The sequence below is a fragment of the Clarias gariepinus genome, chromosome 4 (assembly GCF_024256425.1).
Source record: "Clarias gariepinus isolate MV-2021 ecotype Netherlands chromosome 4, CGAR_prim_01v2, whole genome shotgun sequence".
Classification (NCBI taxonomy): domain Eukaryota; kingdom Metazoa; phylum Chordata; class Actinopteri; order Siluriformes; family Clariidae; genus Clarias; species Clarias gariepinus.
The window spans coordinates 30,968,442-30,984,082 of record NC_071103.1 but is presented as its reverse complement, the minus strand read 5'-3'; the positions used below and the strand labels follow the sequence as shown (position 1 = coordinate 30,984,082).

Genomic DNA, 15,641 nt, shown 5'->3' with positions numbered 1-15,641 from the left:
ATTGGTGGGTTTCATGTTTATTACTTAAGGTTTAGGCCACATCACCTTTTAGCTTAAATCCAAATACATAACTGGATATTTGCAGCACTAAAGAGATATAGATACAGTTATATGGTGCATATGCTATGACAATAATGTCATTCCAGAGCCTGTGGTTTTTAGAGTCGAAATCACTGTCTTGCTGGCTGATCTGCTTTTAAAGTGGCATTTGAATGTCTTCATATATACAGTAATTGCTGAGAAAGTCTGTAAACTCTACAATTACATTATCATGTGACACGCTGCCATTGATTTCCTGTTTTAGCTTGTGACATGAAGCAATGATTCTTGTTCTGCAGACATTTAATCTGAGGTTTTCTCAATTTTATGCAAATAGACTATGACAGGGCAAATTTGATTAGTGTCAGTAAATCCCTCAAAGGAATCGTATAGCTCCTCTACTTTTACAAACATACTTAAGTCCTGGGTGTATTTCCCCATTCAGTAGTGTTTGGCATGCACAAGGTAACACAACTTCATCTGCTCCTTTTTCACATTTTTTTTTAGCTGTGTTTGTAAAGAAAAAAAAAACAAATTGCATATAGTGATAAATATAAAATAATTTGTAGGCAGCACTGTGGTATAGTGGTTAGCATTATTGGCTTGCACCTCTATGGTCTGAGTTTGATTTCCGCCTTGGTTCTGTATGCATGGAGTTTGCATGTTCTCCTCATGCTTGGTGGGTTTCCTCCAGGTACTTCACAGTCCAAAGACATGCAGATTAGGCTAATTGGCGTTCCCAAATTGCCCATAGTGTGTGAATTGATGAGCATGTGAAAGTGTGTATGTGTGTGTCTGAGATGGATTGGCACCCCTGCCTCGTGCCCTAAGTCTCCTGGGATAGACTCCAGGCCGCCTGGGACCTTGTATACAATGTAATAGAATAAAATATTTCTTAATATTTTTAAGTGGATTGTGAATGGAGCAGCTGGTCCGAGTGGAGTCCGTGTTCAGTGTCGTGTGGCTCTGGAGTGCAGAGCTCTAGACGCTCCGTAATGCAGCCCAGGCAGTATGGAGGACGTGAGTGTGAAGGCCCCAGTTACAGGAGCAGATTGTGTACAAGACCTGACTGTGGTAAGAATCTTAAAACCACATCAAGAGTAGGCATATAAGACTTCAGGGTTACTGTTGGAGTATTGTAGGATTAGGTGTGTACATATTGTCTATGCTGTGTGGGACTGTTTATTAAGATGTCTTTTTTTTTTTGCTGTAGCATGTCCAGAGGGAGAGCGTTGGAGGCAGAGCATGTCTGAGTCAGAGCGCGTGTGTGACAGAGGATGTGTGGACATGTACAGCGCCGAACCGTTGAACTGCACTGCAGCGCGCAGGCTCTCCGAGGGCTGCGTGTGTGAGGACGGCCGGTATCGTGATGCAGACAGCCGGTGTGTGATTCCTGCTCTCTGTCAGTGCGAGGGAGACGACGGCATACTGCGAGAGGTGGATATACTGTACACGTACTCGCTTAAAAATGCTGCCAGGTTTGGGTATCTCTGGGCAAACCAAAACAAATCCTTACTGTATATATATATATATATATATATATATATGCATGGCATAGGCTTACAGCTAGTGGTTTGGAGCCATCAATCACGCTGCCCAACTGTTACACGCCCCAGAGCAATGCACAAAACCATCCATCAAGAAAAGTACAGCTTTCCTTCCATGCTTTAATAGTATTGTACTTTGTATATGTATCCGTCACGGGCCCTCATTATTGGACCTGATGCATAACTCTCCCGTGCATCTATTATAATTACATTTATTAATATTGCATGCAATCTCAATCTCAGAGTAGAAATATATAAAGTATGTTTTATGGCTAGGACGTAATTAAACCAGAAATACATTTTAAACCCTCTGCATTCTTCCACGTATAATATGGAGTGTGTGTGTGTCTGTGTGTGTGTGTGTATGTGTTCTAGCCTGGCTCTGAGTGGGAAGAAGCGTGCCAAACTTGTCGCTGTGTAAATGGCCTAAAGCAGTGTAAAACCAGCTGCCCACCACTTCTGTGTGACGAGGTGAGAAATCCACAGGGCTCTCTACAAATAATTATTCACCTGTAACATCTTCCTCCAGATTGATTTATTAGAAAACTTTCTTATTTTCTCCTCTATACAACTTTTTAATAAGTGGCATACTGTGCAGCTTTGCACCATTAAAAAATGCAACAGTTGTAAACCATACTGTAGGCCTTGCGTCAGAAAGTGTCCTGAGTGTGAACGAAGTCCCTGGAGAGCAACAGATGCTGCTGGTTAGAGTGACTCGCTGTCCAGGCTCCTTCTCTGGTCACACAGTGGATCCCAGATGGCATTTCTGCTGTCACCCCACACCACATTTAGAGAGGAAGCACATGTCCTTCCCTCCCCAGGGCTCGACACCTCCGCTGTGCTGCTCTAAAACACGTGACCTGAACACAAAATAGATTGTTTAGTTTTTATTAGGAGTGATTTAGGGGTTCGATTCTAAAAAAGTCATGCAATTAAACATTCCTAGCACTGAAGCTGTTTTTCTTAATTTAACTTTAAAACGTTTATTTTTAAAAATCCTAATCCTAAAATTCCTAAGTGCTTAATGTTAATTAATTAATTAACAAATACCCTAATCAGTTCACCCTGTCTGTGTGTGCTTTGATTTTTCTATTTCTTTTAAGAGAAAGAGTGATGTTTAATCCTGGATTAAATTCTGGATAATATTGTGCATCGGCTGTAAACAATTAATACATTGATTGCTAAAAGTGGGTGTTGTGCTACACATGAGGGAATTTGCAAATGATTGTATTGTAACAGTAATTAGTTGATATGCTAGAAGACTGCATTAAAAAAAGTAATAAATAATTATTTAAAAATATCACTGATTTTGTATATTATAGCAAAAATGTCAAATTTTGTGACAAATGTTAATCCAAGCATGACACATCACGGACCAATTAAAGGATTTTGCTTAATTTCAATTTAATTGCTTAATCGTAAATTGTAATTTCAGTTACAATTTAGAAAATGCCAACATGCATAACAGACTATAAAAATAAGACTGTTTATCAAGATTTCTATTTTTTTTTACTTGGAGCTTACAATCACAAGAGTATTTTGTGAATATGGTCCTTAGCAAACTGTGTTATTCACTCAGCCATTATAACCATGAATTATTATTAATATTATTAATAATATTTACATTTTACTACTTTTTTGTCTGATTCTCGAAATCACCCCATCATTACATTTTAAATATTTTTGTATACCTTTAACCTCACCCCTCCGCTCATCTTCACCGCCTTCAAAGGTAGAGCCGTAACAGGGCGCCAAGGGGGTTGGCGTGTTACGGCTGTCACTGCCTGATGCCTCATCCTGCTGCTGTGGCCCATCTCTGGAGAGATGAATCACAAATAAGTGTGTGTTATTCTGAGTTCCACATTGCTGACTCTGCCCCTTTGCTCTGTTTATCCCCTCTGCTGTGCCCAGAGTGAAGTCAAAGTGCTGGAGGACGGACAGTGTTGCCCTGTCTGCAGGAAAGTGTACACAGGTAGGAATGGCCAAAGTCTTACATCAACTTAGACACACGCTGCTATTAGTGCTACTTTCTGGCCTCTGTGGAATTGCTGAGCTTTGTCAGCGATTTCTAAAAGATCCATGTGCAACGGATGAAAAGTTAGTTGCACACTATTACCTCTGGTGTGTGTATAAAAGATTGTCAGCCCTCATCTGCTGTTGCCTGGATTTGAACTGGAGTGAATTGAATGACTCAACAGAAAAAGTTTTTAAGCGGCAGAAACAAAAGATGTCCAAGAAGTCACCTCGTCAGCACATTTCTTTTTCTGAGGCTATCCCACAATATGGACACTACTGAAGGTGGAGCAGAGGGTGGGGGGTGCAAATAAAAATAAAAAACAGTTATAAATGCTCTGAAGTATCCTTAGCAGAAGTATAACCCCTCCAACAGCAGAGGGATATTTGCAATATACAGTAAAAATACTAAACAAATTTCTATCCTTCTTCTTTTCTGTTTTGCATTTTTGCTCTTTATTTTCTGCCTGCAGAAGATCCGCACTCACAATGTCAACGCTACACTGAGATCAGGAACATCACCAAGGGCGATTGCCACCTAGACAATGTGGAGGTTAGCTTCTGCAGGGGGCGCTGTTTGTCCGGAACCGATGTCATACTAGAGGTAAGAAAACACTCTCTATTATACAAATAAGTGCTCCGGTCCCAATAGACAACTAAGTGGCACGGCAATAATAGAAATATATAGTATTTAATTTTCTACAGTCTTTCATGGACACCAGACAATCCGCAGTTTAAAATCATTCAGCTGCTATCATACTGTACCAGGTAGTTGGTGTATCTTAATTGCTTGGTTTTAGTCTAAGAGCAAATGATGGACCAGTTCTGCATTATATAGTATTTATTAGGTATTGCGTTTTTTTGGGGGGGGTAAATCTATGGGATGCTAACTAGGGCCTGATGAGAAAAAGATATCATATTCCACTGGCTCAAAACATATCCAAGACCTGGTTCTGTGATCACTACAGTATATCCCATATTCCCCTAGTAAACATAATAAACCAGATTTTATTATTAGGATTTAAAATAAACATTTAACACTAAACACCAATCAGCCATAACTGATTGGTGAACTCATCACCAACTATACACCAGCAAACTGCTGACAGTATATTAATATGACCAAAAGGTTCCCTGTTTCTACCATTTTAAGATATAAATAAAACCATACTTTTAACAAAACTTTATAGGAATTATGATTGGAAAATGTTTTTATTGTATTGTTAAGTAAATTTGTATTATTATGACTTAAAAAGGCTGTTATAAAGTTGTTTTAATAATAGATATTTGCTGCTGTATTTGATGTTCTCTGATGTGTCTATAAAAGAGCATGTGAAAAGGTTTTCAATTACACGCCCACAATCTGCACAGGCAACTGCACTCACAAATTATCACTCTTCAAATCGAAGCCTGAGTGTTCATGTAACTTTAACTTTGGGAGGTGAAAATTGTGCTCTTTTCTCAAATAGAAAACAAAAGAGAATAATGATAGGGCAATAATATTTTATCACAAACTTTTCTTGTCTTCACACAGGAAAAACTTATTAAATATTTAACTTTTAAACTTGAATAGCTAATAAATACAAATAACTTCCTACAGTATTTACAATATAAAGGGTACAACCCAATGGCACTACACATGCCATAACTTTTAACACCGCATGACTTTAAGACGTTAACATTGCACATAATATATCAGTAAGTTGCTGAAAGGATCATGGGCACCCAGGGCTCACCCATGCCTGTGAAGAGGGAAGGCCAGTGCAAAAAAACAAAAAAAAAAAAATGTCAGTGCTGGCCATGAAAGAATGGCACCAGAGCACCATAGCATGCCACACTTAGGGCCCAGCAGGCAAAGATCCTGAGGCCTCAGATACTAATCCAATTGAGGAACCATGGGATGTGGTGAACAAACAAATCTGATCCACAAAGGCCCCACCCTGCAACCCTCAGCACCCAAAGGATCTGGTGCCAGACACCACAGCACACACCCACAGGCCGTGCAGAGCCACACCCTCAGAGGCCAGGGCCACCTTGGTGGCACCAGGGGAACAGAAAACCTAGGTGATAATAATGTTAATGGTTTAATGTTATGGCTGATCATCATATTTATACAATATATCTAATCTTAATCTTTACCATATTTGTATCTTAAATATTATATGAAACATGTCAGGTTTTTAAAATGTCTCTTAAAAAAATCCATTAGTCATGTAATCTAATCCAATCTAATCTAATTATGTTGATTCTGTAGAAAGATTATTGCTTCATCTATAATTTCTAGTAATTACATGCAACTTTAAATAAAAAGCAATTGAAAAACATTTTAAATATCAGTTTGGCTCAGTTGCCACTGGTTTCTGATATTATAAACATTTTCACACGAGCTAGTCAGAACCCCAAAAGGTATTTATATTAATATTGATGGGGCAGTCACAACTAGCCTGGGAGAAGTACTGTACAGCAGCCAAGCACATGGCTGTACACATAGTATACATGCTACTGTGGTGCGGAAGATGATTTTTTTTCCAATAACAACACATCCCAAAGTATTTTATTTCTCAATTCTAGCATTCTTATTTAATAAAGAATAACACATTATATTTCTTATTTATTTATTTATTTATTTATTTATTTCCATGCTTACTGCTATGTAAAAAGTTCTTATTTGTGTCACACTGTAAGCAGGCTTAGAAAAAAAATAGGTGCTTGTCATGTTAACAAGTATGCATAAAACACTTAGTCCTGTTTCCTGAACATTTTTCTGTAGACAGATAGTTGGCTACATTGTTTTATTGATTCCAGAGAGAAATTCCAATTGATTAGTTCACTGTAGTATAAAAGCTATGGCTTTATCTCTGACATTTAAAAAAGAGCCAAAAGTTAAAACAGCTGAAACTCTGAGCATCTGCGCAGAGATACAGAACCTATATCATATCAGGATGACATGCTTATATAAAGCTGTGATTTGCCCTGTAGCTGGAACTACTATCACATCCAGACTACTAAAGGATGATCTACAACAAATGAAGGCAATAACCTTATAAGATCTGTCTCTGGATCATTCTTTTTGAGCACACACTGGCCATAAAGTCAATGGGACACCAGGTTTAAAATCAGCTGCCCCTCTGATGGATGCTTTGTGAGTACAGACCTAGATCTCCATGTGTGGGATCAAAAATCAACACTGACTCACATCATAAATCTGATTTGTCATTGCAGGGTTTCTTCAAGCCAACCGTCTAATCTGGGCGATTCTATCTTTGTGTCTCTGTTTGCTGCGACTGTTAAAAATATGTTTCCTCTCAGAAAGTCTCTCAAGTTACCATGGAGACGAGAAGCAGAGCACTTGCAACCATATAGATCTCCTGTTTGTTCGTTTAAACGCCATAGCACATTTTGTTCCCTTTTTTTGTACCCCATTCATACTCCTCCCCAGACTCTCTGTCCAAGTGTGCATGAAAATGTACAGTAAGTCATCCTTAGCCTTAAATTACAACACCCTCTTTGTCATGCAGAAGAGCAGCTCATTCTGAGGAAAGTAACTGTTCCTAATATTTGGGTTGTTCACGATTGTGGGTTTCGTCCCCTTCATATGTCTTCCCTCCACCTCTTGTCACCTCTCTGTGTTATTTGCACTGCTCTGTCTCTCTGCTGTTTTCTGCTCTTCTTTACTTTTCTCTTCCTGTTTATCTTTAGTCAGTTTATCTCCCTGCTCTTGTCTTCACCCCTCACCTTTACTCGCTGTACTTCCTTCTTTTTTATTGCACTATCTGTCTTTGATTCACTTTCCCTCTGTGTGTGTGTGTGACAGGAGCCCTATCTACAGGCTGTGTGTGACTGCTGCAGTTATAGACTGGACCCCCAGACTCCTGTTCGTTTCCTCAGCCTGCTCTGTTCTAGTGGAGAGAGTGAGCCCGTGGTGCTGCCTGTCATCCAGAGTTGCGAGTGTACCAGCTGTCAGGGTGGGTACAGGCACACTGAAACCACACAGACACTTAAAGCTTAAACAACAATACAGTTCTGGAAAATACACAGCAGCGTGATAGCTTGCCAACTAAATAGGTTCACTCTCAGAGATATAAAGAGGCAGACTTTTATAGAAACAGCATTTGCACCAGATGCTTGAAATGTTTAAAGCTTTTGAAACATTTCTAACAATGAAAGAAAAAAAAGCTGAGTTAGTGCTTGAAATGATGAAAAGCATGTACCATATACAGTGTTTGGATTTTTATCCTGATGTGCTTTGATGCTGTTAACTGTCCCAGGATGCTCTCTCTCTCTCTCTCTCTCTCTCTCTCTCTGTTTCTGAGCTATGCTTTCTACAGTTCGTGGCCAGGTTTAGGTAAAACGTCTATCTATTCATTTCCTCTAGATTTCTATAGAACCTGTTTAATGGAACAAATGGTCATGACACATATGTACTTTGTATTCACCGAGAAAATAACCCAGGATTTATTCAATTTTTTCTTTAAAAAAAAGTGGGAACATTTGACACTCCATTGTGCATGTGTGTATGTATGAATATATATATATATATATATATATATATATATATATATATAGCAATTTAGCCCATATACAAAGTCAGCCAAAAATAAATAAAAGTATTGTCATACATTATATATTGATATGGTGGCACTGGTGGCTCAGTGGTAGGTGTTTCACCTGCCATGCGGAAGGCGCGTGTTCGATTCACAACCAGTGCCCAAACCCCCCAGCCACTGGATGCAGTGCCGGTCCCAAGCCCGGATAAATGGGAGGGTTGCGTCTGGACGGGCATCCGGCGTAAAACCTGTGCCAAGTTGTAGTGCAGACTGGAAATTCCGCAGTGGCGACCCCTTGACCAACAACAACATTAACAACATTATACAGTGATATACAGTATATAATAATATTATGATATTCTTTTTGGCTGACTCTGTATTATTACCTCACAATATTATATAAAAGGTGATGATTACACTGCCTACCGTTACAGGAGAGGGACACACGCTTTACCCGCCACCTGCACGAAGTCAAACAGAATTTCTGTGGGTTTTTTTTTTTTTTTTTGCAAGGGCCCTTTAAATGCTCCGTATCTGTTAAAGATGTGACGTTTATCTTCTTTTTATGCTTTTATCCAAACCGACTTACAAATAAGTTCCTTGTTTAAAAGAAAAAAAAAAACTTTTGTATACTAAGCCCTATACCACTCAACTATTACTGTCACAGAAGCCATTATCACAGAGAAAAAAATGTGGGCACTTAAGGCACATAGTAAAAGCGACATAGTGTGGATGAGTAATATCCAACAAACAGGACAAATAGAGGATCTTTATTGATCCGACAATTTTGAATCCATGGCATCTTTCTTTTTCCTTCAAGACTTTTAAAACATGTAGCTTCAACTAATTTTCATCAAAATTACTATTTGTTTTGAGAAACAAAATGAAAGAAAACATTATCCATGCCATACTTCCTCCATACTAACACATTTTCCACGATACAATGGTGGAAAAATCATATTTAATAGGTCCTGAATACTCTGAGGAATCTTACCTAGAAAATAACCCGGAATCCAACCCAGACCCTGAAGGTGCAAGGCGACGGTTAACCACTAAGCCACCATACCGTCAGTATGAGTAATGCTAGTTGCATAATTTAAGAAAAAAATTGCTAAAGTCTATTACTATTAGTATTAACAATGAAAAAAAATCTAAAAGCTCTTCTTCTGCACTCTAAGCTAGGGGTTCTGCTTTCACCTTAAACGACCCGCCCTGTATTTGCTGTAGTTAACACCCACTGAGTGTGTACTGTAACTGCCACAATGCTGATTCAGTAAAACACATCACACTGAATTTGCTATAATCATTTAAACACCCAAAACAACCACACTTCAGATTTCATATCAGCAGTTCCCAGTGTTACATAGAGCCCGCAGCTCTACTGTATCCAGGATATTCACTCTCTGTTGTCGTGACAACCTCTCCCTCCCTTTCTCCATTTACCATCCTGGCTTTTCACAGAAACTGTACTACTCTCATCACGATGCATGTTTGCATTTCGAACACGCATAATTGTATCAGGGTCTCCCCCCCCTCCTTTACAGCAATTACACATTAGGCCATTCATCAAGGCACCAGATTGCGCTGGCTTATTGAATAGCCAAGCACTAGCTCAGTGGTTCACATTTGTCATTTGTGTGGTGTTAAAGAGCTATGCTTACTCTGTAAAGGGGTCTGGTTTAAAAACAGGTCCCAAAAAAAAAACATTCTTTTCTCTCTCTCTCTCGTGATGCACTGTATATGTGATAAGCGTGTCAGGGTAAGAGGGGAATGCATCAGGCATAATGCCCACTGTACGAGCCTCTGAAGGCAGTGTTATGATCTGGCGTTGCCACATTTAGTCAGGTCTAAGCTCAGCAACAATATTTGGCAATAAAAGAACATCAGCTGATGTCCTGAATCTACTTAATGCTCAGGTTATACCATAAATAGATTTTTTCTTTCCTGATGGTAGAGACATATTCCAGGATGACAATATCAATGTGCGTTGGGTTTAAATTGCGACAGAGTGGTTCTGGCAGCATGACACAGCATTTTAACACATGATTAAACACAAGTTTTAGGATGTGGTGGAGAAGACTTTACTAGATGGTTTGACTTTCCCATCATCAATACAAGATCTCCGGCAAAATGCATGCAACTCTGGCTGAAACAAATGTTGTGAAGTGTAATAAAATGACGCAGTGGTAAAGTGCTCGCCCTTCATCCGGAGTTTGCGAGTTCAATTCCCGGGTGATGCTGTAACCTCTCGCAGCCGGCGATCTAGAGAGATCTGATTGGCCGAGCTCTCTCAAAGGGGAGGGATAAGAGGTACTGGAGAGCGTGCTCGATCGCGATGAGAGTGCTTCCACATCAATTGCGGCTCTCCAGCCAATCAGGGGCGCCTGTGGACGCAAGTGAAAGGAGCCTTCCTCTGAGTGCGTTACGCCGCCCCCAACGGTGCGTGAGCAATCAGTTCGAAAAGATGGGGTCGGCTGGCGTCACATGGTTCGGAGGAAACACATGATAGTCTTCAGCCCTCCTGACGGAGTGGTAGTAGTAGCTTAATGTGGGAGCCCCCTAGTGACGGGGAGGAATTGGACACGGGGACAGACGGCGGGGGAGTTTGCTGAAACAATGGCATGGTGAATGTATGTCGTGAACAAAGCTAAAAGCAGTCCAACAAAATATTAGAGTATGCTTACAGTATTTCTTTTGATTTTTATTTTTTTTTGCATAAAGTTCATTAATACTGTTTTTGTAACCTGACTTGGGTCAGAAACATTTTTTAGCTCTTGCTAATATACATCCAACAGCAGTTAACATTTGGCTGCTGCTGATTTAATGTTCCACCTTTCTTTTTTTGCTCACAGGAGGAGATCTGGCCAAGCGTTAAACACTTTTGGAGGAGCTGACAGCTTGGGGAAAAGTAAAATCTTTTGAACACCTCCAGTATATTTTAAGTAGCTTGTAGTCATTATATGACTGAATACTTTTTATAGAGTACTTTCTGAAGCTTTCAGACAACTGTACAGGTTTTAAATTATGGCTTTTTCTTAAATTGTTTTATGTCTTTTAGTTAGACACACACACACTACATTACATACACATTACATGTATATGATTTTGTATTTGATATATTAAGTGATGAATTCAAAACTTTTGCTCTTCTTCATGACCAAAGATATTTCTGATTTTTTTTTCTTCATTACAATCTGTATCTGCTTTGCATTCATACATAATTAAAGTCTAAGTCTAAGGCATAATTAATAAAATAAATTATAAAAAAAACAATAAGAAATGGTTTTAATAGTGGTGGAGATGTGTGTGTGTGTGTGTGTGTGTGTGTGTGTGTTTTGAACTTCACAGAAAGGTACCCTGACAACAAGAAATGCTGCTCTTAGTGTGAATAAACATAACTAGCACTATAATATCCTTATTTCAGTCCACTGCAACATACTGCACACATAATTCACGACCACAGGTACAGTTGGATACATACATTGTTGATAATGCCTGCAGGTCTCGACATAACAAGCTTGTTAGACAAACAGTGGAGAAAAAAAACTTTCAGTGGTTTAACAGTTAAGCTGTAGCCTTTTAGGAAACACACCAGGTTTTTTTTTTTATTTGAATCTTAAAGGGAAAAAACTAATTTTCAATGTAACATATGCTTATGGTTTATTCTTGCAAGAATCATATACTGTAACTCTAAGATGATGAATCTTTAATATGTGACATAAATTCTGGCCCTAATTTCTGACAGTCTTGAATGTGAGCACAGACATGCGAAATATTTCACGTGGCATAGGGGCAACAAATGTAATATCAAAAGAAAATTTATTTCTGACATTACATAAAGCATGTACATGGAATTCTATTATATATATATATATATATATATATATATATATATATATATATATATATATATATATATATATATATAATATTGCAACAACTGTGTGACTTAAATAAGCGATTAAATAAGCAAATTAAGGGCCATGCTATTAAAGGAAAATAATCAACAAAGAGGTGGTGTAATGTAGCCTGTCCAAAACTGTTTTATTCCTCTTATACTACAGTCATTTGCAAATCATTAACACTTTTTAATCATTAATATTTATACCTAATGTTCTGGACCATCCACAAAACAAAGTATTTCCTGTTATCACTTATGGCAGCTATAAACAGCTTCTTTAACCTCTCTTTTTTTTCTCTTTATCATATTACCATAAAAACTCGCTTACTTAGATATTCCTAAAAACTTAACCTTTAAAATGCACCTTATAAAAAGCTTTGAATCTGTGATTGTTATTATTAATAATAAAATTTTTAATTGACTTATCATGCTTATACAATATGTACTGTATCAGCCCTCATTTAGGGTAAGTCCTATAATGTATCTGTTACTATAGAATACACAATGTATTGGAGTGCATTGATTAAAAACCTGTGATTTGAATTACAGCTGGCACTACTTTTAGAAAATCAATAGAAACAATGTTATACAAAATCTAAACAGGCTTCAATGGCTTCAGTCCGAACAACCTTATGACCAGTCAGATAGGAGAAGTCCTAACCTAGTAATCCAGTGTAAGGATCTATATATCCAATGACTGAAGCACTTAAGCACTTTTGTAAGTTGCTCTGGATAAGAGTGTCTGCCAAATGCCTATAAGTAAATGCAACTCAAAAAGCTTGGACATTTTAGACAAAGTATTTCATAACAGGGTTTTTGTTTGTTTGTTTGTTTGTTTGTTGTCACCACAGAGGACTATCTGATCCGCACACAGTTTGGACAGGTTTTACGCCGGATGCCCTTTCTGATGCAACCCTCCCATTTTATCCAGGCTTGTTATCCAGGATTTGGCCGTTGGGTTGAAAATCAAACCCGGGGCATTCCACACAGTGGGCGAGAAACCTACAGTATAGTACTACTGAGCCACTGATGTCCCTGTATGTGCAGTTAAATAAACTATAACAAAAATCAGTGTGTGTGTGTGTGTGTGTGTGGAGTTCTCATGAATTCTGTCCTTGTAGTGCGCATGTGTCCTGTGTATATTTTGTCAGAGACTGGTTTGTGTGTGTGAGAGAGTGAGAGAGGAGAAGGAGGAGGCTGGAACACTGGAAAGCTGGAAGATCTCATCAGTGGCCTCCCTACGCGGTCCTGCCTAAATAAGGGAGCGAGCAGGGAGAGGGCACAGATCTCCCTCTAGCGGAGACACCTTAGAAAACCCCGTATTCTTTGACCTGAAAAACCTGGATTTAAAAAAATTATATATTATTTCTCTAAAAAACGGAACCACACCTTCATGTGCTTCACAGTGCTGCAATAGGCCTAAGATGTAGACGGAAACACTGTACTGATCATCAGTGTAGATCATCAATAGTCGCCAATTTCACACCGAAACGCTCGACGCGCATGGCTTTGTCCCAAAGCGCACCCCACTCTACAGCACAAAAGTGTACAAATAACAGGATTTGGGGGTATTTTTTCCACCCTCAGCTCAGTACAGTATCATTAGGAGGGTTTGGGATACAGCCCGCCTCTCAGTGTTTGGATAGGGAAACCCCACGTCCACGCCACGGTGACGTAGTAGCTCCAGTGCGTGCGTGCGTGTGTGTGTCGGTGCAAACCCTACAGCTGCATCCATCAAGCAAACAAAGCCCCGTTTAAGTTCGTCACGTATACACACACACACTCAGACACACTCTCACCCTGAAGCACACTTACACAGCCCAGTGCGCCCGGGAGCGAGGTGAGGCGGCATGCTTTGTGTGAACTCTTCTGTTTTTTTATTTATTTATTTATTTATTTATTTATTTTGTTTTGTTTTTTAAATCCTCATATTAAAATGTGCTTCATTCTATAGTACTTCACTATTGTTGTCGCGGTTTTTCAGTAAGAGGTGCTTCTGCACAATAGTCTCCACCTGCTAAACAAGACATGCCGCACCTGTCGCATGAGCTTTGGAAAGAATCATAATAATAATAATATGAGAATTACAGTTTGTTTGACAGCAGATTCAGTCCCTAATCCATCCTTTGTTGTTGCGCGATTCAGCCCGGGTGTTCCACTGCGTGGCTGTAATCGCGCAAGGATCACACAGGAACGTCCTGCTGTAGGTTTTAGTTGTATCACTGGACTGTTTGAATAGTATTTCATGCATTTCAGGATGCTGATCTGGCTCTTTTGGTGCGCGCGCTGTGATGTTTTGTAGCTCCCCCGGCAGAGCGGAAAGGGTTAAGGAGGTGTCGCCGCCGCCGCCGGTGTGCGCTCCAGCGCGCGCTCAACCATCTCCAACACAACTGACGCGCCACACGCGTTAGCGCCAAGGTGGTGGATTCAACAACCAAAAAAAAAAAAAAAAACTATAAAAAGCGCCCAAAGAAGGGAAAAAAAAGAGGAAACCCCCTGGAATTGTGGCTTTGTTTGAGCGCGCATCCCGAGAGTTGTATTCCTCCGAAAATAAATGTCACGAAGTAAGCGCAGCACTTCATCCTGAAGCGGAGAAAGGATATCAGCTCTTCTTCTTCTTCTTTTTCACACACACACACACACAGAAGGAGACGGAGGAGACGTGAATAAGGATAAGAAAAAGTGGAAGTGGAGGGGAGGTTTCGGATGAGCGGGCGGCTGATGAAGTTGTGCGGGCGGCGTGGCGCTCTCCGCTCACCGTGTAGAGGTGCGTGAGGCTCGGCTTCAGCCCCGGAGACGCGCCGCATCCGGACCAGCGCATCAGGATGCCGGTGCGACGCGGACACGTGGCGCCCCAAAACACTTTCCTGGATACCATCATCAGGAAATTCGAAAGTCAGAGTAAGTTCAAGGCTGTTTTCACAACTTCTGGGAATAGAGTCATCTGACAGCTAAATCTTTCAGGGGTTGTTGATAAGCCAGCAGGGCCAAAAACCTCAAGAGTGCAATTTTATTGATTGATTGATTGATTTATTATTATTATTATTATTATTATTATTATTATTATAAGTATTAATAATGTGGTTTAACATCAACAACTACTGTACTACTACTAGTACTACTAATTATTATTATTATTATTATTATTATTATTACTAGGAGTAGTAATATTGTAGTCGTAGTGTTGTTGGTGTTGTTGTTAATGTTCATTAACATTACTACTTGTAATATTATCATTATGTGAAGAAATTCTAGGCTATTTGATACACTCATAATTTTTTTTTTTACACTGCCAGTCAGCAACACTCTACACCATGATTTAATACTTTTATTACTACTACTACTAATAATGAGACATTAATTTTATTATTATTTTTTTTAATGCCATACAAATTTCCAGTATATTCTACATTTTTCCCCAATACGCAAACTCACATGCAACTCTAATGTAATCACCTGACTTCATGCTGGCCTGCCCTCCATGTGTAATGCAATAAATTATTAAATAAAATAAAATATTAACATCTAGCGTTAATAAAGAAACATAACCATGGGAGACATTAATAAATAAAATCTTACTGACTCAGGCTGTGT

The 15,641-nt window shown here is 39.2% G+C and overlaps 2 protein-coding genes across 2 annotated transcripts in view; both read left to right on the top strand.

The window, feature by feature from the left end:
• Positions 1-11,252, top strand: part of sspo (SCO-spondin) — a 91,677-nt gene extending 80,425 nt beyond the window's left edge. The window contains exons 103-109 of the mRNA XM_053493669.1: positions 949-1,113; positions 1,253-1,476; positions 1,962-2,057; positions 3,498-3,558; positions 4,073-4,203; positions 7,414-7,564; positions 10,999-11,252. Coding sequence (XP_053349644.1) covers positions 949-1,113; positions 1,253-1,476; positions 1,962-2,057; positions 3,498-3,558; positions 4,073-4,203; positions 7,414-7,564; positions 10,999-11,021 — 851 coding nt within the window. The 3' untranslated portion in view covers positions 11,022-11,252. The remainder of the gene's footprint in view (positions 1-948; positions 1,114-1,252; positions 1,477-1,961; positions 2,058-3,497; positions 3,559-4,072; positions 4,204-7,413; positions 7,565-10,998) is intronic.
• Positions 11,253-14,872: 3,620 nt separating this feature from the next.
• The window catches only part of kcnh2b (potassium voltage-gated channel, subfamily H (eag-related), member 2b), a 219,520-nt gene continuing 218,751 nt past the window's right edge, over positions 14,873-15,641 (top strand). Inside the window, exon 1 of the mRNA XM_053494626.1 lies at positions 14,873-14,948. Within this exon, the coding sequence (XP_053350601.1) occupies positions 14,873-14,948 (76 nt within the window). The remainder of the gene's footprint in view (positions 14,949-15,641) is intronic.